Here is a 26878-nt window from a genome sequence, read left to right as displayed (position 1 = left end):
CTCCGATAAAACAGCTGATGCTTTTGTTTTATAGGTGGTTGTGAAGTTGTGCATCTTTTCCTCAGAAAAGTCCAATAGCTGAAGCGCAGCAAAAATCCAGAACTTTGGCTTTCATATACCCAGAAAAACGTATTTTAAGGATTCTGTAAGTTCAGTTTTTAAGGCTTTTGCTGAAAGCTCTGATCTTTGGCCTTGTATGAGTAGACTTTTCCTGATTTGCAGACTGTATAAAGCAGCTGTTCCTAACACAAACTGAAGTCTGCTGAAGTGAATAAGAACTGAAAAGGTGCGACAGAATTGCTGTTGACCCAATAATCTGTATCTATTCGATTTTCTTTGGTGTGTGTATATGTTTGTGGTAGTTTGGTGGTGAGCCGGTTACACAGAATTCACAGGACTAATCAATCCCAGGTAAATCCATGAAGGATGGCCTTTTCACAAGAACACCGAAACTCATCTGCCAGCCACAGAATAAGTGTAATAGACAGTTGACAAATGTTTTCTTTCCGTGCTGAATTCGATTAGACAGAGCTGTCTTTTGTTCCGTCTCCACATGAGCCGGTGTTATTGTAACCACCTCAGAGATGATCTTCATTGGCTAAACAAGCTCTTTGGATGTGAATGTTCTTACAAAATATGAGAGACATGTTTTGTGTCTGTATTGAATTAGTAAAGTGCTCAGGAATGGATGAGTCATTCGTGTGGGGGCATCTGTGACTTTAAAACAGGATTTTAGTTTTTCTCAGAGGAAACTACTCAAGGTCCTCCTCAGCTTTGAGTCGTATGGGTGTGTTCATTTGTAACAATCTAGAAGAGCGTTCTGCAGTCGGAGTCCTTTAAGGACAACTCTCCCAAAAACGCTCAGATATGGTGTCTTTCAAAGCAGTTTGATGTGTGGCTTAGATGTGTGTTTTCCTAAAGAAACGCTGAAACGTTATAAAAAGTGAAAGATATTCCAGTTCTCCAGTGTATCGGTTACTTTATGTGTATTTCAGAATTGAGAGGTTTCTGCTTTTCTTTTCTGTTTTGCATTTAAGCTGCACCATGTTGAGATCTCTTATGTTTGGTTTTCTCTTTTTTTCGTGATTGTTAATGGGCATCTTTATCTGTTCCTCTACCTTTGGCATCAGATTTTAGTTCTTAGTAAGAGTTGTGATTTTATGTTCTTTACCATTTGTAACCACTTTTAAACCCTGCAGTTTTCTTCTTTACTGGGTCTGGTATTGCATGTGGGTCAAATGGTAATAAAATGTTTTTAACCACTACTTTAAATTGTGTGTTGGTTAAGTTTTTATGAGTGTACACCACATTAACTCCGGTTACCACTCATCTGTTTTTAGGGGGAATCCGAATAATACTTTTAATGTAATGATTTAATTTCTTGAATTTTGTATTTTTAGGGTAGCATACCTGGTGTAAAATACATGTTGTTTTTGCTGCTTTATTTGGGGTACTAAAATTAAATTGCCCCCATTTTTTGTGGGTGCTCGATGGATGGTTTGTCCCTTATTGGTCCATTTGATTTTTGTTTTAGGCAGAGGGAGAAGATAATCTGAAGAAGATGCAGCTGATGGAGCTGGCTATTTTGAACGGAACATACAGAGACACCAACATCAAAGCGCGTAAGGATGCACACACGCTCACATTTAAACCGAAGCTTAATATTTTATGCATACACTCCAGGAAAATACTTGAGCATCAACACACCACGACAGACACGAGACTAACTATTAGGGATTAATGTAAATTTTGCTGCAATTGTGTGTTGTATAACGACTACAGAGATTTGCTTGAGTGCTCACACATTCACACTCAATCACATCATGTATGGAGAGCAGTTACACCCACACACTTAAAGTACGAAATGTAAACCCACCATAATCCAACTGTTGTTAATCCACATGGACACATACACATGCAGTGCCATACAGAGAATCATTTTTGCTGTGATGTTTTATAAATAAGATATTCAAATAATAAATAAATTGGTTCATCAGACATCAGATGCTTGTTAATTCCAGATAGAATGCCATTTATAGCAGACTCGTACAGACATCTGAACTACCCACAATCTCTGGTCTCTCTAGCCTTTAGTCTCTAGTCTCTCTCTCTCTCCCAAGCTGTTTCAATGATATCAATTTTGTGCATTCTTGGTGTTGCATACAGAATCACTTGCTGCATGCTGTTGCTGATGTGTTAATTTTTTAAAGTAAAAAAATACACATTGATAAACATGACTCCTCCCATTCCATACATATTTATTCATTATTAAAATGTAGATGTATTTCTGTGAGTTTGGACTTTTCAATAATGCTCTACATAATATATATGAATTAGTGAATGCATGAATGAATGGGAAGAGATATGTATGTATATGTGTTTATGAATATGTGCATGATTATAGATATGACAAGAAAATCTTTTCAGAAGAAGCACATCTGTGTCGTGTTCCATGATGGACCTTATATATTATTCATGTTGTAGTTATTTCCTCAAAATCTGTGTCAAAGGTCCTGGTGGCATGTAGAGGTTTAGAAGCTTCTGGAAAGTTTGTTCTAGACCTTCAAACATGGATTCAATTCTAGAGCATCCATGGAACCACAGTTTCACCCATAAGGGTTCATGTGAACATGGCTGAACTTGATTGAAACAGAATTGGCCCTATTGTTTTCACAATTTTTTCCTCTACATGCTGTTGGATGTTGAGTTCAGATATGATTGTGATCATGATGATTGATCATTTACTGGGTGTTGTGCAATAGAGACGATTTATTTGCCCTACTATGATCAATCATCAATATTTCCATGTTTTAAGTTTTGATCAATTTTTGTAATGATTTTGGTTGTGGGTTAGTTTGCTTTACAGTACAACTTTTTTGTGGTTCATTGGCCATCGCATGGACTAATTTATTTTTATTTGTTCCCCTACCCTCTTTTTTTTCCCCTGTCTTTGTGTATTCCTGTTTTCTGCCTGTGCTTTTCTCACATATGCTGTCCAACTTTTCCTGGTTCTGAAAATTGTATACACGTTCCAACTCCTCAAACTCTCTCTACCCCTTTCCTATCTCTCTTTCTTTCTCCTGGCTTTTGTCACCTTCTGTCTTCTCTTGTTCTCTCTCTCCCACCTGGTCCTCTTCCCCCTTATCTCAATTTTCTCTTCATTCCTTTCTCTCTTTCTGTCCTTCACTCTTTCTCTTCGTTTATGGCAGCCTCCCTTGCTTTTTCTCTTGCAGCCGCGGCAGCAGCCGCACAAGGTCAACGTCTGATCGCTTCCCCATCGGGTCAGGTCCTCCAGCAATCCGCCCTCAGGCCCCCCACTCCGGCAGGGACCCCCATCATGAACATCCTTCGACCCACTCAGATGGCCACCGTGCTACCCAATGGCACCCCCACCCTGGTGCCCCCGACACCTGACGGGGGCCTCATCTACACCACGCACTACGACTACCCTTATGCCTTGGCACCCACGTCTCTGCTGGAATATCCCATGGAGCCCAGTGGAGTCCTAGGTAAGCGAGCGTGGGGGCTTGGCACTTCACCCTTTGGTGCTCTGCAAGAGGGCACAGCTGGGGTGTTTTACGGGGGCTTTTGGGATGGGGCATTGCCAGGCCCCGTTCAGGACTCACTGAAAGGTAAATATTTAATGACTAGCTCATGCAAGCTGGCTAGCTTACCCAGGTTATTAAATATGTAGCTTCATGAGCATCATAGAAATGTTCAGCTGCCACTGAGACGGGCTGGGAAAGGGACGACTTACCCCGGTTTTAAACAAGGGGCTTTCTTTTTCTTTTGCTGCTGCGTAAGAAGTCTCTCCTCTCAGGATACATACACACACAAAATCTCACAGACAGTGGCGACACGCTTGCTTGCGCAGAGCTTTTTTCCCTCTTCCCTGCCGGAGGCTTTGTCAGGCAGGCTACTGGTGGATCCCCTCGGATTTCTCCTAGCTTTTGAAATCATCTCTCTCTACCCTGCTGTAGCAGGCTTTGGTACCAGTGCTGAGCTTCATATAGAGAGAGAAAGAGCCCATTGGGGATGTTCATTAAATTCTTCCACTATTCTCGCTGTCTCCAATTGTCTTATTTTTACCCTTGTGAACTCGCACGCTTGACCTTATTCATAGAAAATTACCCATTCTCCCTTGCCTGGCGAGGGGCTTCTGCAAACACTCAAAGATAATAACCGCGATTTTAAATAGGATGTCATATCATCACGTCTTGTGACCTTTGAACTTCGCATCATAACTTTGTAAATTAAGTATTCAGATGCAAAAGCGGATGAATTGCATTGATCAGTTTCTCTCCCTTAGTTAAAACACTCTTTATTGATAGTAATTGAAACTATTCAAGCCGGACGGGACTTCAGAGTGAACAGTCTGCGACACAACTACAAATTGTTCTCGTCTCAGAATTTTCGGCACGGTTGTCTAACCGTCCTGAATCATGCTAATGAATGTGCGCAGAGGCGTTATAGCTCAGTCTCTTGTGTTACCAAGGCAGCGCGGGAAGCGTTTGTGTTTACATTCTAAAAAAATCCGTTATCAGCCCTGCGGTGGAAGATGAAACCATTTATGTACCAGCTGGCATGGATCGGCACAGAGTGAAACGATCTAGCAACGAAAACGATTTGGCGCGATTGGTGGAAAAGAGCTCTGTCGCTGGTTCAGAGCTGATTAGAGTTCAGATCACTGAATGCTGTACAGTCGGGACCTTTGGGTCTTCTGCTGTTCTGACTTTACTGGGTTTACACCTTTAAACTTCAGCACTCACAAGCTTAGCAGCCTTTTATTTACTTACAGTATCGATCCAACATCTAACCACCCCCAGACCAGACCATGTTCTCTCGTTCTGTCTCTCGCTCTCTGGGCTTCTGTGCAATCAAAAGTGATTTGTTGGACATCTGCTGTTTCAGCTTGCCATGTGGGTGTACACAGACACACAAAAAGAGGGAAATGTCAGTACTTCAGAATATTTTTTCCTTTGTTACTATAATGACGTTGTACAAAACCACAACAGAGTGGCTTTTCTGTAGAGTATTTTGTTATTCATGGCATGGGCTAAATGTTAAAACAATATTTTTACGGATAAAGCCAAATATTTAAACACTATAACATGCTGTGCAAACGTATAGGTTCACAGTATCTGTGTATTGAATAATCAGAAATATTTGTCTTGTAAAGTCCGAGGTGAACGTTTCCAACTAATTTTGTTCCTGGTGTGAACAGGTCCATATTAGGTTATTTAAATGTTCACAATGACATTTGTGGAGAAATTGTGGCACTTTTCAACAAGTAGCCATTTATTTTGAACTTTTGTGACATCTAAGATGTGGATAGAGGTAAACAGTACTTTCATATTAGCATGCTTAGTACTTGCGTGTTGTTTTTCTGTTTAATTCTACGTTCCACACATCCCATTTTTTTTTCTTTTTGCTATCGTACTCTCGTGAGTTTCGCAGAAAGGGATGTATTCAAGTCAGGTTGCTCACATGAAGCTAGCATGAACCTGTTGCTATCATACAGTAATCAAAGGGTGTCAAACCATGATTAGAATTGATGCTGTTTCCGATGCGATATACCCTTTTCTCATTAGCTTTATCTTTTTTAAATCATGATTCCTTACCCACCCGTCTCAAACATCTTGTGAGTCAAACCAATTACTGTGCAATTTTTTGTATGTATTTATTTGTTTTTGTTATGCATATTCTCATATTGTGAATGCGAATATGTGGATATTATATGCAAAATGTATACATTTAAATATGAAAGAGAATTCATGCCTGTTACAGCCAACCTGCACAAGACTAGCCTCATTTGATTTATATTAAACAAATGGTCCAAGTCAGATTCAATTCTAGAAACGGTCAGGAATTTTGTTTTAGTTTCTGCTCTACAATTTTAACACAGATTTTGAGGCAGGCCATGCAGTATGGCTGTATCACCACAGGCTTTATATTTCTATTTTCCTGGGCTGACACATCTAACCTTATGGACCTGTTGTAATCTAGGTGCAATGGCTTCTAAAGTGCGGAGACATGATTCTCGGGTCCATCCTTACCAAAGGATAGTGACCGCAGACAGAGGTTAGTTAGAAAAGATACTTCTACCTTTTTTATTCTTCCTGTGTTGCTTTGTTTCTCTGAATAGGGGAATTCAAGTAAGACACACTTGTATATATTTAAGACCGAACATCTTTACTGTGAAAAATGTAATTTTTCCCATACCAAACGCTTTTAAATACTCAGGTTTACAAAACATAGTTATTTATGTAAATGTTTTTATCAATAGCATTGTATATTAAAGTATTCGTGTCTACAGTGAAATCCAAACGTTGCATTTTTTGTTACTTTTAAATGATTTATTTTTTAAATGGCAGTGAATAGACTGGAATAAGTTATTGTTGTCTACCAAATGGTTATGCTAACTCTTTACGGTATTATATCACACTTATCAAATTTTGTTTTTGTTAAAGTTTTTTTGTTAAAGTACTTTACACCCAGCCATATTTTATGGTTGTGTTGACCAACACTAATAAAAGGTACTCTTTTATACAAGAGTATTTTGATAGCACATGTATTTTTTATTCCTGTGTATACGTTTGCTGAAAAATAAAACCAAATCAAAAGCGATATCGCGCGGCTTATCTGTTTATTTGCGTAACGTAGCATTAGCTATCTTATCCCCTTCACAACTAATGACACTGTTGGTAACATGCATCGACACTAAAATATTACTAGTTTTTGTTTGTATTTGTTTTTCTTTTTTGTCTGTGATACCGCTCTGCTTTTGTTTGTGGGAACATGGGGCATTTTAGTGCTTTAATTACATGTAATAATGTTCTTGTCGGAACCGTGATCATGACGTTAGTGTGTCATGATCATAACCAAGTTTACGTAGCTTGTGTTTGTCTCTTGGCCAATGGAATTAGGGGGTTAAACACAGAGATTGCATTCATTTTGCTGTTAAAATGATGTCATTCCGGTCTCTTCTTGCTGACTAATATCTTCTACCTTTTTTCCTTTTTTGTTTTCCTTTTTGTTCCTAACCACCTAGCCGCCACCGGCAACTAACAAATGACCTCTGAACTCTTCACCCAATGATGAGCCGCCCAAGCCTGCCTGCTGATCAGATTAACTGGTAATTGCCTTTTGCTAGCCCGGTGGACGCAGAGAGAGGCACCTGTCCAAGCAGTGATCCTAACACAAACCAACATAAAACACAACCCTCCATACCAACATGTTGTGTAGCTATAACAAGGATGATTCTCCTATTATTTTATATACGAGTTTGTGACCTTTAGTTTGTTTCTTTCTTTTTCTTTTTAAATCACAAATGATTGGGTGGATTATAACAGCGATGTTGCGTTACCCCAAAAAAGATCTGCACTGAAGTTTAAAAGCAATAAAGAAGCGTCTTCTGCTAATTTAGCCCTTAAATGCATTTACACCTCCAGTACAAAAACGCAAACTTGGTGACCCTGGTTTTATTAGTTATGACGCTAAATGGGGCATCAGGATGCAGATTATGTACACATGTACCCCACCCGTTTAATCTGTTGGTCGTTATAAATCAACAAAAGAAAAAGAAGGAAAGAAATCCACCCTCACACCAATTTGTGAATTTCCTGTCCTTCTCCAATGTAAGTGTGTTTTTCAGTTTGAGTTTATTTTTACTGTGCTGACACATTCTGGATGTGCCTGATCAGCTGACCGAGAGCATGGCTACTATGACCGACTGCTTGTTTATTTTTTTCTTTTTTCTTATGTTTCCATTTATCCTGTTAGCGTTTTGCAATACTTGCAGATTTCTGTGCTGGTAATTGCAGTATTGGTGCCAGCTCAGGCAGGGCAATAGGTGTGATTTGGGGTGAAGTGTTTATGGAGTAGAATTAAATCTAGGATATTCAGGGTTGGACAGCTGGGATATGAACCGGAATCAGTTTACTGAACTATGCCATCCCAAAAACTCAACCCCCCACATACAGTGCCTGAACTTTCTAGAAATCTTTTCGAATGAGCTGTGAGGTAAAACTAAAAAAAAGTATTATGTGTGCGCATTTAGCCAAAGGGTTTCCATTGAATTAATTTCTATATACGAGTATGTATCTAATCGCCAAGGGTTCTGTCATTTTAGACTAGAGTTTGAAAAGGTTTGATGTCATGCCTGTATCTGTTTGATAGCAAATCAAAAATGAATGAAATTTCCCACAAGACGCTAATTTCCTTGAGGATGTGCAAAACCAATGAACACTAAGGAAAAGGAATGGGGGAGGGGCTTGATCACTCTATGTATGTACACACTTTACATTTTTTGTTTGTCTGCATTATCATGTATGTTATTTTATCGGATATCGATTGTCTGTTGCGGAGTTCTCTCCCCCGTCTAACCTTACAAAAATGTGCTCATTCAGCTTAGCAGAAATGAATCGCAGGTGTTCTTTTAAAGACCTTTTCTGATTTATTTAGACGCGTTTGCTTCAAACGTCTACGTCGAATAGCCCATCCACAATGTGTCCTGCACACCCCAGCTACTGAGCCCACTGTCATTTCTGTCCACCCTCAAGAAAACATAGGATGTGAAAGCCATGTCTGCCTGTTCAAATTGCTTTATTCATACATGATATATATATATGAAATGTAGACAAATGTAGATACGTCATTGCTTAAAATACAGAAAGATCAAAATTAGAAACTTTTACAGGGTGCTGGAGAAGAAATATATATTTTTGCCAATTTTAGCTTTTTATACTTAACTTGCAGTTACAAAATATGAAACGTAATACAAAAAAAGATATATATAAAAGTTAGTAGACTAGTTACAGCAAAAGGTGGTGAAGAAACATGTGACTTCGGATACTATTGGCCAGGGGAAAAAAACAGACCAAAATAGTCAAACCTTGGAATGTTGGTGGAATTGCATGAGACAGGAAAAGATTAATCTGAAAGAGTATATTTACGGACATAAGTGCCTTAACCGTGGTCGTTTCTTTTTCCGAGTGTTAAGTTGTTCAGTAATATCCGGCACCAACTTGGTTAGTGCAGAGCGCAGGAGGGGTTCAGGAACAGAAGCTCCCCGGGAGTTAAACCACAAGGCTGTTGCAGTGTTGTGCCACTGAATCTATTCTATGCAAAGGAATAGCAGTCATTTGACCAGCTAACTATGTGCCATGATTTGTCTTCCCAAAATTGATTTTTTTCTTTCGTTTTCCTTTAATCCCCTTTTGAACAAAGTGTTTTATTTGTTGTTATTTTTAATGCATTATATTCTTATATTATGAAGACAAAATCAGTAATGCTGTCTATAAAATTGGTTACTGTGATTTTTGTCAAGAACAACTGCCAATCATGATGTGGAAGTCTGCCAGGCATTTTGATTTAAGAAACTGAATGAATTGGTCTTGAACATTGGGCTTTATCTGAAACCTCCCCTTGTTTCAAGATTTGCAAACTGGAAGCTACCGATCACTGTTTTTCTTAAAGCATACATGTTCGCCAAAATGTACTCTCTTATGCCAAGGAGATATGAAATATTTGTGTTGTCAAAGACAGGAACAGTTGAACCATTTAGTTAACTTCCTGTTTTTTTTCTGGACAGTTTATAGTTTTGAACTGATCCGAGAAGGGCAAATGCAAATTTTGTTGAAGTATTAATAGAAAGAGGGTTTTCTGAAAAGTTAAAAGCTACGGAAGGCCGCAGTATCAAATCAGACACTAGAGACCAGACCTCCAAACAGTTTTCAGTCATTGAAACAAGAGGGAGTGTTTATCTCCTTGTCAACAACAACAAACAAATGACGTTGTATTTTGTTTCCTGTAACCCTGGCAGTCTCTAGCGTGGTCTTGTTGTTTAATTTTGTTACACACAAAAGGTCAATCTTTCTTTTTCTCAGTGTTATGGATAAATTTTTAAGCGTATTGAAATAATGAAATGCAATATTAGACAGGAGCAGAGAAGACTACAGAGAAATGGACAGTATTAAGAGAATTCCCTCTGCCATGTTACTATGTGCTGTTATTGTTTTAGAGTTGGGTTTTGAGTCTATCAGGTGTTGGGAGAAATCTTGTTCTCTTCTGCCTGCCTACTACATGTGTAATAATGTAAATTACAGCCATTGTTACAGGTTTCTAATGTATTTTTCTAAATTCATTTTCTATGTAAGAGTCATTTTTTTTCGGAGATGAAGCCTACTACATATTTTGTTTCCCATGTTTTTTTTCTCCTCCGGCCTCCGTCTCAGCCCACTCTTTACTCAAATCTTTCTCTCATTGGGAGCGTCGCCTTTCCTAGTTATTTTTCTTGCTGATATCTTAGCTTGTTTAACTCATTAGCGACTTATTCGTTTTCTCTTGTCATATGGATTTTTACATGCTTGCATTTAGTTTTTATGGTGTATGCTGTTATTTTTTCTTATTAACCTCCTTGGCATTTATTTTAATAAAACATTCTTAGTAAGAATTTTACTAACTTTGCTGATATTATTTGTGTTGTGTTGTTCTTTAACCAATTTAATGAATCTACTACCTTGGTCTGGTTCACGGACTAACCCAATTAAATCTGGAGTGACCACCCTCACAGTTTTTGCAAACAAACACATATATCAGAGGTCACATACACACACTTCATGCACTCACATACGTACACATGCAGAAGCTCATAGATGCACTGAATCATCTACCACGCAGTCTAACAGGAGAATGCACAAGGCAATCCGTCCTTCACCCGCTGCTGCACTTTTCATCTGTGTCGCTGTCGAGATTTTCCCCAGCGCGTTCTGCCATGCCTTGTCTGCATCACTGTCCACGCAGCCTACTGGTGCTACTGGTGTTTCTTTGTTGTTTGTTTTTGTCTTGAAGAAACTGCTGCTTTCTTACAGCTGGAAGTAATTGGAATTATAACCGGGGGTTTAAAGTTGATGCTAAACGCACATTAAACTTTTTGTTCCAAAGCCTAAGAATAAGTGAGAAATATAACACTTTTTTTGTTAAATAAGTTTTCAGTGTGCAATTGTTTTATTTGATCTAAAAATAATAACCTGCCCAGTTACCGTACTAAATATAATCTTAGTCTACTGACCCCTCACGCTGCCATGTCAGTGTAATGTCCATCCGGTCTGACATTCTTTTGTATACCAGAGTGAGACTGCTTTCATTCAGCCATCAGACTTTATCTGTAATGGGTTCTATAGATGCTTTTGAATGTCGTTTGACATTCTTGGGTCTTGTTGCCATGGAGACTAAAGGTAGCGTCCTTACTGTATGAGACATCTGTTTATTTATGGAGTATTTGCATCATGAGTCGTTGCTTTGAGGAAAAATACATTGTGATTGGGCTGTTTACATTCTAACTTTGCAACCTATACAACTGGACATATTAGGCGTGTTTGTAGGCCGTCTTTAACCCACTGAGTGTAGCTTCAGGATGGAAAACATGCATATGTTTATTGACTGAAGTCAAATTCTTATTATATTAATAAATGAACGGTTTCTATGTGTTGCAATGAACACATGCCCTCAGGGAATGTTTCTGAACATGTCATAAAATTAAACATATTACACTTATTGTCCGGTTCTTAATGCACCTGTACCTTTGAGTCAAATTTTTGTATTTAAAAATCAAGGAAAACATTTTTTGGTTGAGTGTTAGTGCCAGTAAAAGATACTGTAGATAAATCTATCTACCATACGGCAGTATGATTTTATTATGGCCATAACGTAGCACTCAGGGGGTTAAAGAAACCAAAATTAATCCCTATATCAAATATTTAGAAGGGCATGTAGTATTTAAAACTAAAAAGGGACTTTTGATGTAGATCAAACATTGCAGAAAATCGCATCATCAATTGATAGTGGCTATTTTGTATATATAAAAAAACAAAGAAACATATGTTCTGTAAACACAATTTGTTATTCATGAAAATGAGTATTGTAATGTGTGAAATAAACTGCAGTATTTTCAGTATGGTTCTGTCTGGTTGCTGTAAGATGTAGTTTACTCAGACCTTTACCTCAATGAACTCATCAGAACAAGCCGGAAAATATGGCCTTGCACTCAGGTAAGTGAAGGTAAGTGAAATTAAAGCACTATTGAGTCTGTATGGACACTGAACCTAACCTGTAGGGCAGAATGGGGGTTCATTCATGTCTATTAGGCTTGCATACCCGTGTCTGTGTTGAAATGACCTTACATCACTCTGTCCTGCTGTAATCGAATGCTTTCAACAGGTTAAAGCTCACATTCAGAACGTGTTTTAAACCATCTTTCTTACTCTGTTCAGTATGTCTCTCAATCCATCGCCGCTTGGCTCAGCCAGCCACCCGCCCACAGTGTCTCTCACTCACTGAGAGTTTTGGGGGTTTTAGTGTTTTGTAGTAAGGCGGAAGTCCGTTTTGGCCAGTAGAAGTTGAGAGATCAAAAGAGTGTTTGTAACTGGAGCAGCTGGCAGCTCTATCAAAGCGAGAAATAAAGAGGAAGAGGGGGGATGTCGCAAGTAACAAACGATCCCAGTTCCTGCAGAATAAATCGGGAGCATTCATCAGGACACAGCTGCGTGTGGTGCTGAACGAGTGTATTTCTGTGTGCAAGGAAGAGAGATGTTCTCTTGTATGCAGTTTTTGGCATCTAATGGAGGTCTATGAATGCCGTCTTGTTCTTCTGGTCTGAATGACCCGCTGGTGTGTAAGAACTTCATACAACTTCAAATCCTGTTTATTGAGAATCCGTTTTGCTTTGATATGAAATCATTATTAGATGAAAATGCACATAAAAGTCATTCGAAACACATGCATAGTAGTCCGTTACCTAATAGTCACCCTGTTTAATCAAAAATAAAGTGTGTTAATATTTAATTGAACTAAAATAGATTGCTTCATTAATTACAGAAGGGACGAACAAATGTTTACATTTGCATTTTAAGGTCACAGGCTAGTTTGAGGTAAACATTTTATATGGGTTGATTTTTTTATATTTGTTAAACAATGTAGCAATGTGGTCCTCCATATTCAGAACGGTCTTTATGCTGCTCTACCAACCATATTAGCAAACAACCAATACAATGTACTATATACACTGACTATAGACAATAAAGTCCATATAAATCAAATTATTGTTGATTATTCAGTAGCGACTGGAAGGAATTCGTTTATTAATGCTAAAATCTTTATTTTTACCCTTTGTGGTGAAACTGCCACTATATGTTCTTCATTGACTATAGACTATTATGAACTTCAATCTAAATGTTTAGTCCCCCTTGAAATGTTTCCATAGGTGAGATTACGAGTGCACGACAGACTGTCATCATGAAGCACAGAAATGATTGTACTTTAGCAACACGCATGTAATAACAGGTCTGAATCGTCATCAGTTGACCAGACATCATCATGTAATTTATAAATGAATGGAAAAGCAGATCCACGCTTAATGGTTAAAATGTGTGAGATAGAAATAAAGAAATAAAATGTTTTTTGTGACTTATTCCATGTGTGCGTGTCTGCTACTAAACTCACCTAGAATACCCCTAAACATCCCAAATTATGACAACACTCATCCTGCGCTATGCAGAATTTTGTAAATCTATCATACTATCTACCATATTTTAAAGTTTCTTATGCAGAGACAAGGAAAAGTTAAGCAAAAATGTAAGATGGGAAAGCTGCACAGAAAAACACATTTGTGTTGGAGGCTGACATTCTCTTTTTGTTATAGATATCGCTGTATGTGTAGAGCATATCATTGAGACTTTCACACAGTTCACGTTGTGAGGACGTGTCCAGATAAAATGTATCACGGCGATATTGTTATCATAAACCTCACACCAACTAAAGGTCAACTAACTGGCAATGCTGAGTATTATGTTAGGTCTGCATAATTTAAGTGCGCTTCATTGGTAAGCATGATTTAATTCAAAATGTTTTATTCATGTGGGTGATATAGTATGAGGTATTGATGATGAGGTATTTTCATTTGTGTTTTTGTATTGTTTTGTTTACTCCTAATTCACTTTTACCATCTCCTAAACTTTATGACAGGCACATTTTATTTTTGTTTCCTACAGTCACTGCAATAAAATGAGAAATGCCTCTGAATCAAGAATACATGATAAATAATTCTCATTGTCAGTTTTTGAAGGAAGTTTTCAAAGGTTGAGAAAAGTAGGACTGAATGATTAGCTGAATCTGTTTTGGGAAAATGTAAATCAATAAACCGAAAATGTTCACGCATAGGGTGGCGTGAATTATGAACGCCTCGCTTGAAGCTACGACGCCTCTAATGTGCTGAATGTTATTCTTCTGTCACAATGGTGTTTATTTTCCGAGGGTGGAAATGTTGTAATGTGATTCGCTACAATTAACGCTACGTCGACTTACTCTTTGTAGAGCAGACGGACACCGCATTAACATCTGTGCCTCTCGTTTTCTCTTTCTTGCTCTCTCCATCATTTCTGTCCGTGATAAATGACCATGTTGTCTCTGGTTGTGTGCTTCATCTGTTCCTCTAATTAATCTGTTTGGTGGATGTAAACATAAAACTTCATGCTCTTGTACTTAAGATTAATCTCCGTTGTCAAAAATACTCCTGCTCAGAGAGCGAGGGAGGGAAAGATAAGTGTTCCTAGAGGCCAGACAAGGGCTTATATGTTGTCTGAGGGTCCGTTCCCAGCGGGCTCATTCTTATCTTTACAAAAGCTATAAAATGCCTTGGATGCCTTGGACACAATTCAGTTTTTGTGGTTTACTTTGTTCTTTGATTTAAATATTTGAGTGAATGTACCCTTTGTGCTACACAGATGTAAGAGTTTATGTAGCTCACTTTTTATCTTTAAGCATCTTTAAATGAAAAAGGGCCAAACATGACTGTAATCTACTTTTGTTTGAATCTGCCTCATATCTAATGGTTTTAATGCAAGAAGACATTGACCCATGAACCTGTTGTAAAGATCTTCTATCACCATGTGCCCTTCAGCGACTCAACCCCAGAAATGACTGCAAAGGGAGGTTGTCTCCCTTGACTGTGTTGTCGCGTTACATAAAAGCCCCCCTAATAGCATTTCTGAGGCACCTGTGCACATTTGCCCTGTGCACTCCCCCATCCACCTCAATCTCTCTTGCTGTTGTCTTTCCTCCAAATGCTGTTGAGAAGCTTCTCTTTTCATCCAGGACCGAACCAGCTCGAATTTTTAATTTGATGTGACAGCCACATCTATTTTCTCAGCCAGAATCACTGTAGCGCTTCGGTCCACATTACATGCTGGTCTCCACAGGTGAGCCGTGACCTACCGAAAGGCAGCATCACGGAAACGGCCTGGCTAATCACGAGGTTTATGCCTCACATCCTCCTGGTGATGGAAATAAGCGAGACGGTGTGTAAAGATGATTGCAAAATAATTACAGCAGATAAAGGAATTTTCCCCACTTGATTTGATTTGAGGAGAGCTTTGTGACAACATCCCAATCTAGATTGAATTTGGAGGACATTGTGACATCTGAATGCACACTGCACTTGGGAACCAGTTGCTCACTCCAACCCTAGTCCCTCCCAATCAAAGCTCTCCAGCGGCTGACACAGAACTAAGATGTTGTCAAGTTTTCGCTTCTTTGCTGAAGGAGATAATGTATGTACCAAACTCACTATGTAGAGCAGTTTGTCCGTTTAGGGCTGTAGAAAGGGGACCTGCGGTGTATTTAGATAGAAATAGCTCATTCTACGGTAATAAAAACACAACGCTTCATTATGGAAGGTCTTTATACACCTCTGAAGACATAGTTATGTATATTAAACTCCGTTTCTGTCAATAGATCCTCCAAAACATTACACGCAATGCTGTCGAAAAATTGTTTATTGTTTGTTCATGTTAGCTGATGCATAAACTAATTGTTAACAAACAAACCCCTACTGTAAAGCGTTACCGTGAATTGTACAAAAATGTTTAATCATTTGGAAAAATAAAGCCACACCCCTAAAACTAAAATCACTGGAGGGAAAGTGATCATCTTTAAAATACACCATGAGATTGTGTTGCTTTTGTTTTCTCTTTATCTTGACCTTTTGAAACGTACACAGAAACGTCCGTCCAGATCCAGCAAACGGAGTCAGAATGTACAGGAGAGACAATCAGAGTCTGACCCAATCTGACCTGAGGCTCAGCGTGTGTGGAGAAAAAGCCAAAGCAAGAGAGTAAGTGTCCTATCATGGCCGTGTGTTGAAGGTAGAGGTTATTCTAGTCAAACACTTGAGTCACTGAGGGGCTTGTCCATGTCTGTTCATGTCAGATTCTCCGTCTCTCTCTGCTCCCTCCATTCACTTTTTCTTTCCTTTTATTTCTTTTCGGCTTGCTTTGTCTTTGTCTCTTTCCATCTTTTCGTCGTGCTCCAGTGGACCTGCAGGTTTTAATGGCTCGATAAAAGCAGCGGGTGCGTTGAGTCATTTTAGCCTGAGGTCTCAGACTGACTCTGTTTGTCTTTCAGTTTCAGCTGCCACTCTGCACTTCTTAACGTTCACTGCTCCGCTTAAATGCCAAAACACAGAGATAAAATGGTCATTGTTATTTTATTGTGCTCAGAATAGCCCGTGCCTGCTCCCTTATATCAATCGGCCAAATGAGGCGCTAAGACAGGAGCACGGCGTGGCGGTAATAAGAGAGTACATTCTGGATTTGGTGTCAAGCGCTTTTATGTTACTGTAGCATTTCACCACAAAGATCACAAATACCAACAATGACTAAAAATAAATCATGGGAGGATCGTGTAATACAGCTAATTTAAAAAAGTGTAATAGTTTGTTGATCAGGCAACAGCAAAAAGATTACTATAAATGTATTTTTTTTAATAATTTAATAATTTTCCTGCACTTTATAGTTGTGTCTCTGGAATACTTAAGGGTATAGTTGAATACTTAAAGGGATTGTTCACCCAAAAATGATGTCATGAATTACTCACCATCATCTGTATAAAGTTCTTTGGTTGGCACCCGACAGTTCCGAGGCACCATTGACTGCCATAGTAGGAAAAATGAAAACGGCCCCAGAATTTGCCCACTGTTTGCTTTCCAAAATTTCCTCAAATTACTTTGTGTTCAATCAGACATATTTCCTACTATGGCAGTCAATGGTAGACAGGGGGTTCATGATTGAATTTACATGTTTGGGTGACCTGTCCCTTTAATTCGTATTGCAGAATCTCTGCGTTCTGCTCACAAATATTTTTCCATGATGATGGCAAAAATGTATTTGACCGTTGTCCCTGGCAACCTATGCTGTTTCATGTCTTAAAAAATGAGTTGGACGCATGACGTATTATATTTTGATACACTCCCCCAGCACTCCAAATTGTTTCGGAAACTTGCTGCATCTCGTTACTCTTGATAGTGAAGTTTATGTGTGTCTGTTTGTTCAAGGCATTTCTGTGATGGATGTTATATAAATGGTCAATATAACGCTGGATTTGGAGATCGTTTGAAACTGATAGATGGCACAGTCCTAGTGCTAAAAGAAGACGTACGTGAAGTCAAACTAAGTCATACGTCTGTGTCATGTTGGCAATGGTACATGCATGATGTACAAAACACGAAGGGATTAATGTGATGATGTGTTGCTTGCTCGTGCTGTAGTTCCAACCCAACTCTCCCCACTAGTCCCACCTCTAGCAGCTCGTGTTTCTCCGGAAATAATCGTACAGCTGTATCTCTCTTTTATAATTTTGATCAAACTAAATACTCTTTGATGACGTATGCAATACTACTGTGATAAGCGATCTTTAACTACCTTTTGTAATATTTATTTATTAGTTCTTGTGTTATTAGCGGGATGCTGGAATGATAATCTGGATGCTGATATAAGGCTGTTTATGGTTGCTATTCAACATAACTTGGCACATTAATACAGAATGTGCAGTCACAGGTGCAGATTTATATGCATTTTTTCAATGCCTTTGAACATGGCTCTTCCAAGCAGAATTCAGATTTGGAGCAATCTGCTTCATAAAAACACTTTCGAGGGAGAAACACACAGAAGCAGACCTCAGAATACACATAAAAAGACAGAATCGCTCACTCTCTCTCGTTTTACATCAACAAAGCCTTCATTTCCCAACTCAAAAGCGATCCACCAGAGCATGGCAGCAGAGAGAGATGAACTCCTGTCCTCATTCATTCTGCTCTGTTACTGCAATGGTCCGTATCATGTTTGACTGGATCAGTTTGGACCGAAGCAAACTGCAGTGATTTCAATTGAGCTGTGTGTGTCAACCCGGGAGCTGCTGTTCACTGCGGAACGGAAGACAAATTGTGCATTTTGTGCGAAAATTAAAAAAAAATTCATTCAGAGATATCACGAGAGAGAAACAGAACTCTGGAGACATATTTCATCCGAATGAAAAAGGAATGAGAATTGTTCCTTAGACACATTTTGTGAAAAAATTTGCATTTGCTAGTATCACTGAGCGAGACGTGTTTTAATGTGGAAGAGTCTTTTCTCTTGCACTCTTAAACCGTCAAGCTATTCGTGCCAATGACTTGTATAAGTGCATCTAATCTTTGTGTATCAATGCAATGAAAAGCTTCTGTCCCTGACTAGAGGACACTTTTGATGAACATTGGGAGTCTTACCACAAACCCATTAGAAATTCTCCTGCTGGTTTAAATCCAATAATTTGCGCTCATCTTTTGCAGATCAGCAGTGGGTTTTCCTGCAGCTCCCTGCTGTTTCAGAGGCAGATTCATTATCTGTTGTTTGGACAGGGATTATGCTGATCAGGGCGGCTTAAGGCCTCAGATATAAAGAGTCTTAATAAAATTCGTCAGTCGAGCTGAAATGCTGCATTATTTCATGCCACGCGAGAACACACTTCCACGAAAATGCTGCACACTATTAAAATTGCAACTTGGAAAGATAATATTTTCTTAATTTAGAGTTTCAGCAAGGAAAACATTACTCTGTATTGTCAGATGGAGATGGTGGAAGTGAATAATTGATGCTGTTTAATGATTTCAAAGGGCCTATGTGTCATTTCTTTTGAGGAAATGCAATATAACATGTCTTCAGAGGTGTAGAAAGACCTTACATAATGAAGTGTTATGTTTTTATTACCTTAGAATGAGCTCTTTTTGTACATAGGCTTCACCGCGGATCCCCTGACATGGAATTTCAACAGTCTGTAGCTCTGTACAGTGCTCTACAAAGCGTGTTTCCTAAATACGTTATCACGAAAACGTGAGGACATCTTAGTCCTTAGAAAGGGAGTGTTCTGCATGTGTTATAGTAACAGCAATATTTTACAAAAGATCCTCATTTGTAAACAAAACCTAAAATGAAGAAAACCCTTTTTAGGAACTTTGTAGATATTCCAATAACACTTGATATATTGCAATGTCTCTAACATCAGGACACCTAAACCTAATTCCTAATTTGTTTTACAATTTAGTTGTTCAACAAAAACTATTGATTTAATTTCTTTCCGACGTATCTCCAACGATTATCGTAATTCATTATATGTGGGAGTTTTTCAATCATCTTACAATCATACCTCCTACTGCTAGACTCCTGACTGGAATCACGAACACCAAGAAAGACAATATATTGAACTGGAAGCCAAGCTATTACAAAAGAAATGCGTTCTCATTAAACGCTGAAAGCTGTTAACTGTGCTTTTAAAAAATGTATTCGATTTCACCCTATTAACTTCCTCAAACGTTTACTAAGACAAAATATTTTTTACCTGCATGAGAATATATAAAGTAGGGAAAAGTTTTTTATTCCTTCTGCACTTTGACATTGGACATTTAGATAATTGTACATTTGGCAGATGCTTTTATCTGAAGCGACTAACAGGGCATTCAAGGTATATTTTTTATCAGTTTTGTGCAAACTAAAGTGGTTTCTTATTGTGGGAGAGCAAAAAATAATTATCTTTTCAAGAATCTTCTACTTCACAGTACTCATCCGTGTGTAAACTATCCTTAAGTGTCACCTAGTTTGGCCTTTTACGTTGTATGTTGTGCTATGCAGAATTGGTACTGTAACTTCTGATTGATTGTATTGCAAAGCATTTGTCTGATGTTTTTCGGTGTGCTTCACGAATCAATTTAGCAGAACCAAATCGTTGCGTTTCTTACAAATGCTAGATTTCACAGATGGTGCAAACATGACCTACAAAATTCATGTTAAAATCCCTCTTTTTAACTTTTAGTTTTTTTACGCTTGGAGCACATGATCCACAAAGAACTTTTGTCATATTGCTGACCACTGTTCGGACTGCGCTTGTTAATGTGATACTGGAATTCAACACTGGTTTCCTGCCAGTACAGCACCAGAGGGAAATCTCATTTTTCACAGTATATTCTTTTTTTTCTCATTCGCAGAGTGGAAGCATCCAGATACGAAACATGCACCGTCACACAGTACCAAACTCTAGCACAAACACATATCGCCGGTAGTGCATTAATGTATCTGTGAGCTCTGGTGTGATTTTCCACTTTTGCTTTTTTCATTTCGAAGCGTCTTCAGAGAGTCTTTCTGCCTGTGAGGGCGACTTAGAACCAGAACAACAGGACTCCAGCTAATTGCTGCCACTGCCCCGAGGCCCACAGAAAGAAAAAGAAAAGCGTAACGGTAAGAAATATCAATGGAGCAGGTGAAGAGAGCAAGCGAAAGAGAGAGCTGAAAAGAAACAGATTGTTTCTGCCAAACATATTAATGAAAAGTGGGAATAGGAAAAGGGAGTGGGCGGGACATGATCAATACTGTGTCATGACACCAGACTAGAGGAAAGAGTCAGTGTACAGCGCTGTAGCTCAAACTCATGAGGGGTGAAAATGAGTTTTAGGCTTTTTTGAATAAAAATATACCCAGTGTTCTTTAAATGAGTTCTGATTCATTTCAATATTTAAGTAGTGGACTGGCAAAGCGGAGACTGAAATACCCCTAATTAAATATTGACTGACAAAACAGCTTCTACAATTGTTTTTCTTGTGGATGGAGAAAAGCTGCAACAGAAGTTAGTCGGGGGAACAGTACACCCAAACATGCTGTTATGTATTTGTTATTATTATGGTGCTCCAAAACCGTATGCTGTTGTTTTGTAGATAACACATATGCTTCCAAAGAATATTTGGGCAGCTCTTGCTACTGTGTGGTGCAATTCATATTGACCAAAGGCCGTCAAGCTTAAAAAACACTACAACTTGTTCAACTTGGCTATGAGAAAGATTCATGTCAGAAAAGAGAGAATCAGGTCTACCGGACCAATGTGGTTCGGTTCGATACGGGTTGAAGGGTCCAATGTGTAATTTTTTGGAGGATCTTTTGACAGAAATGCAATAAACTATACATAACTATGTCTAACAAAATGAGGTGATATGTCTTTATTACCTTAGAATGAGCTTTTCTATCTACATACACCGCGGGTCCCCTTGCATGGAATTCGCCAAGTTGTTTCTACAGTAGCCCTAAACGGACAAACTGCTATACAGAGCGCTTTTCGTAAATACATTCTCTCCTTCGGCAAAGAAATGAAAATGTGACAACATCTTTGTTATGTGTCAGCCACCGTAGTGCTTCGAAATGGAGGGGTGAGTGCTGGAGTGAGCCGTTGGTTGTAATTCACAACCTCACTACTAGATGCTGCTACATTTCATACAGTAGACCTTCAAGGGTTGGCCTTATGGATTAGGAACAAGGTTCCAGCTGTCTTTGATATTTTCACATACTGTAGGCTAGACGAGTTTCACCCAAGATGGAGATTATCACTGGGTATTGACTTAAATTTCCTCCAGATAAATACAAATACTTCAGAATGGCGACAGATAGGATTTGTAAACATCAAATTCCCCCTTGGATCTATTCACAAAAGACACTGTAATTAATTGAATTTATTTTAAGAGCATCTGTCCACCCTGACTCCCACATCAAAAGCTCACAAATTCATGAGGTGTGACTGTGCATGTCAGCTTCGGGCAGGACGATATGACAGGTTCCTGACAGCGCTGGGACACGGCTACCATTTTGAATACATATTTATATCCAGCTTTGTTGGTATGAAAGAAGAGAACACACAAACAAAATCAAACATGCTGAAGGTCCGGACCTGGCACCTTGGCAGGAAGGGAAGTGTTTGTGTGTGTTTGACACAGGGGCCGCTGTTGACGCCATTCTCTGTCAGCCAAGGTGCTGATGCATCCAGTGGCTTTTCAATGTGTGTGCGCACGTCTATTTCTGAATAATTCTCCGACTTCCTGTCTGTCAGATATATGTCTTCTATTGCCTGTCTGTCAGACATTACTGTGGAGTGTAGAAATGCCCACCTGATTCACTGTCTGAGGCGGTCATCTTTAGGTGTGTGTGTTTACTCTAACATTCTGAATCAGCTATGCCAACCACTGGGCTGACAGAAATATCCAGCTCCTCTCCTCTTGTAGATCTGGTGACAGTATCCTGGTGCAGTTAAAGATGAATCACAGACTCGTCCTGTTAAAAAATGATTTATGTCTGCGACGGCGGCGGCTCCCAGAGCTTTTGATTTCACATTCAAGAGGGAAAACTTTGTCCTCAATCAATAGTCAATTAATAATCTGCTCATCACATTTTCCAACTAGCCGACATCCATCATGAAAGCCTCAGACGACAGGTAAAGTTGATGACATGATGGAATGCCTCTGGCATCATTGTGCAGAAGAGCAGAGGGGAGAGAACATCTGCTTCTGACCTTGCAGCATGTGTGATTGACTCATTTCTGTTAGCTGTTTGCTCACCAGATGAGGCTGAAGGCTTCTTGTATGTTTGTTTACTTTGCTCCGAAAAAATGTTTAGCGCTTCCATCAGCGTGAATGAGCTTTAGCTACTCTTGCAGTAAGAGCGAATGTGGAAGTAGACTAGGCCAGGGCTGCTTGCTTCAGTTGGATATTAAGGCTTAACTTCTGGGTGCTTTATTTGGTTGCTCTGTGTCTTCGTATATAATGTTTAGTTATAAAATATGAGGTCCCTTAAACAACCTTCAGTCATTTGAAAAGCTGATTTTCTTTATTTTTTTGATGGCATCTTGCTACCATGAAACTATCACTAGTAGCTAATAAACAAAATGACCATTCAAAAATACTGTGTGAAATGAAATAAATAGTATATTTAATCATGTCAATTAAAATAAAATTGGAAATTGGAAACATTAACAATGAGTTTAATTTCATATCTTTTTATATAACCAACTCTGTTTTAAACGTAATGGTCTTGTGGATGTACATGTATGCAGAAGTCTTACTGATCCTTTAAATGTAAGTCTGTCAACTTAAAGATACTTAGTGCTTTATTTTCATGTACTTAATATACTAAAAATGTTTTTAGTACTTTCTTAAGCTTTATGTGTACTCCACTGTGCTATTTTGAGACACCATGAATAGGAGTACAAAAACAAAATTTTAGTATTTCTGAATATTCTAATACATTAAATGCGTATTTCCAGTATTTTTAAATACGGTACAGAAAAAGACTGCAGATTTACAAGAAAATTACAAAACATGTCATTTTACGTGAATGTGTTATTTTAAGGATTGTTTCGGCACCCCAGCTGCCAGAATCTTTTTCAGTGCAACACGAAAAAAAAACTAAAATTACATAAACGACACAATTTAAAAAGAACAACATGTTATTTTTACATAAAAAATACTGTTTACATTTTTTAAGGACACTTTTCATTATGTATATACATACACACATATGACAGTGTTTCTTAAATAAAGTGTTCTTAGTGCAATTGTTTACATGGGAAGTAAAATATTAAGTCGTGTACATAATCCATGACGATCTGCTATTTTATGTTCTACTTGGTCTGGGGTCTACATAAATCAATAGTTACATTTCTCACAAACCTAATAGTGCAACACACACATTTTTAGTATTTTGGATGGCTTAAATTGTATCTTAATGCCAATGTACACCACAGCAAGGCTAAACTCTAACTTGCACACAGCTGGTGCCCCTGTTAAGGACCCAAGAGATTTGCGCTTGCATGCCTTAGTCTGTGCGAATTCTTCCCTATTCCTCTTCACAATTAGCTCTTCTAATGTCAGTGAACTGCCAGAAACGCGCAGTGCTTGAGCAGAGTGGACATGATGTGCGTGGACAACTACTGGACCATACAGAAACTCTCTATTCATAGATATACAATACAGTATTCATTCTGTGCACACGCTTTCATCTGACAGACATTCTCCACAGTTCAAGAGTCTCCAAGCTTTTTGTGAAGTTAGCCCATGAAAAGCGTCTTCTCTTTTGAGAAAAAGACACTTTATTTGTGAGAAATAAAGGAATTTTGGATCACCCTCAGGCAAGTCAAAATGACTAGAGCAAACAGCAACACTTTTGTCTTTCTAAAAAGATTCTGTCAGATGGAGAAAATGTGGCTCCCAGCTCTCTAGACTTGGCATGGACTATTAGAAAAATCGTTTCTCGTGTGTCTTGCCTCAATGAGGATTTTACAAACTGGCCGCCAGCAGCTTTTTTTTATCATCACTGAAGCTGATTATAATCACACAGAAATAACATATTGGTAGAAAAAAGCTGATTATCTCTTCAAGTACAAAAGAATGCTCTTTCCTTTGGGCAGCAAGCTTGCTTTGAGGTAACCACAGAAATGACCAAGGAAAATCTTTTATTGAATCTGAATTCAATTATTAAACCGTGGAACGAATTAATCAGTAAACAGTGTCTGGTCTCCCATTGCATCTCTTTCGTGTTTCTACCGAACGTAAGGTCTTTTTGATGGCTTGATCTGTGTTTATAGAAGAAGCATGGTTCAATTTGCAAAAATATGCACAAGAAGTGGTACATTTCTTCCTCATTTCTGCTTTCTCTGACAAACGTGACAATGGTGAAAACATCTTCAGCTCTGAAGAATGAAACTGCTTACATCTGACGTCTTTAAAACGTCTATGCTGACACAAAACATGAAAAGAAACGCTGTCCTATTCACAGCTGTCAAACCCACAGCGGATTGTAATCTTGCTCCTATTGTCTGTCTGTCTGATGTTTCTGTATTGTCCCCCTTCTCAACCCTGATGCTTTTGTAGCGAGTTCATTTCACATCAGAGCAGTTTTGCTGTGTCTCGCTGGAGTCTCGGCACCTCTGAGGTCCACATCGTTCGGAACTCTCTTACCGACCTCCCGGCAAGAAATGTGCTTCGAATAGCACAAGCCATCTTCAGTCAAACCCTTCCTAATCTGATAGAGCTAGAAATAGAGAGAGAGAGGAGGGGGGAAACACGTCGTCACATGCTGAAGAGATCTGAACAAATGCAGTAAATGGCAGCAATCAGAGCAGACTTTTTTATTTTCCTCCTGCAATGAAAGCGCCACTGTATAATTACCAGGACAGCAGATAGGAACCTATGCTGTAATTTTACCTAATTTAGACAGCAGCCTGCCAGAAACCTGTAATTTATTTTCTCTTTTGCTTTATGTTAATGCATCAGAGCAGTTAAAGCAAACGGTTCAGTTTCACACCCCTTTCATATGGACACGTGTGTATATATATATATAGACCATTTCGTAAGACGTTAAGAAGACTGGTCAGAAGCACTTCCTGTTTCAGTTGACGTTTGTGGGGTTTGCAACATTACGTATTTTTATTTTACGTAACCTGGAAAAACAGAAATATATCGTAAAAAAATTACATTCACATTTTTTGGATATAAGAATATTATTCTGTAATTGTAAAAAAAAAACACTATAGGGCGCAGCTGGGGCGCCCAAAATATACTTTAAAATACAGTAAAATACAGGTTTTCTGTAATTTTATGTTTTTTTTACCAGATTTTTAAAAAAGATACAAAAATTCTGTCGAATTTTTCGTGGAAAATCTGTTAAGGTTTTTTAAAGTGTACAATGCAAATACAAAAACAGTACTTACTATTAGCGCATAGTATAAGTAGGCGAACTGGAATGCAGTTCAAACACCCTGTCGTGAATGTGGATGAAGAACCCAATTGCAGGCAGCGTTGGTGAAGGGGTTAACACACAGACTTTAATAAACAAGAACAAAAACACCCTCGATGGGGGAAAACCCTACCTAGACTAACTACAAAAAACTGAAAACAAATACTTCCCACAAGGGGAGCAAACATAAACAACTAGAACTTAAAACAAAGAACTTGGAACCAAACATATAATCTGCAAGACCATGACAGGAAACCATGACAGGAAACAAGTACAGGAACATGTACAACGAACGAGCACAAGACAATAGACAAGAGGGCATCTTATAGGGAGACTAACAAAGGAGATAACAATGGGCAGGTTTGGGTACTGAAACACTCAGGGAAGGTTAACGAGACAAAAGGGCGGGAAACACTGACGAGACACGAGAAAGCACATGGCCAGTCACTTAAGTATTTTTATGCCGTCAAAATATCTTACTGTTGTGTAGTCAAGCAACGGAATATACAGAATCCCCAATTAAAAATGTAATTTAAAAAAAAATGAAATTTTGGAAAAATTTCATAGGGCTCTATAAATGTTATTCTGATTTATTTTGTTGTAACATTTCTGCAGTGTAAACAAATCCTGAAGTGCTTCTAGGCCATGTTCTGTACGTCTTGCAAAATGTACACTTTATACTGATACGTATACTGAAGATCATGGAGGTTCTTTTTTCCAGTGCAGGTCTTGACCCACCAACCTCAAAGACTCTAATAAAATAGAATCAATAAACTAGATTTTAGATGGCAAAAAGAAGTGCAGATATTCATTTATGAAAGGTTGCTCTCACTGCAGCATGAGACCTTTTTACCAGCCGCCTCCCTCCACTGAATTCTCACATGCATGAACTTCTTGGAGAAAGGGCACCAGCGGGCGTTGAAAAGCGAGGAAAACGCTTCACATTTCACCATTTTAACGTAATTCTA

At 38.6% G+C, this 26878-nt stretch overlaps 1 protein-coding gene across 2 annotated transcripts in view; it reads left to right on the top strand.

Annotated features, from left to right (window-relative positions):
• The window catches only part of qkia (QKI, KH domain containing, RNA binding a), a 59656-nt gene extending 48675 nt beyond the window's left edge, over nt 1-10981 (top strand). The window contains exons 5-8 of one of the 2 annotated variants that reach the window (XM_079458692.1): nt 1535-1622; nt 3210-3632; nt 6007-6081; nt 7052-10981. In XM_079458692.1, coding sequence (XP_079314818.1) covers nt 1535-1622; nt 3210-3632; nt 6007-6081; nt 7052-7068 — 603 coding nt within the window. In that variant the 3' untranslated portion in view covers nt 7069-10981. The remainder of the gene's footprint in view (nt 1-1534; nt 1623-3209; nt 3633-6006; nt 6082-7051) is intronic. The other variant, XM_079458693.1, reaches the window with a different exon arrangement.
• Nucleotides 10982-26878: the final 15897 nt, after the last annotated feature.

Source organism: Barbatula barbatula (assembly GCF_947034865.1).
Source record: "Barbatula barbatula genome assembly, chromosome: 6".
In the NCBI taxonomy this organism is placed as follows: domain Eukaryota; kingdom Metazoa; phylum Chordata; class Actinopteri; order Cypriniformes; family Nemacheilidae; genus Barbatula; species Barbatula barbatula.
This window is presented reverse-complemented; position numbering and strand designations above follow the sequence as displayed.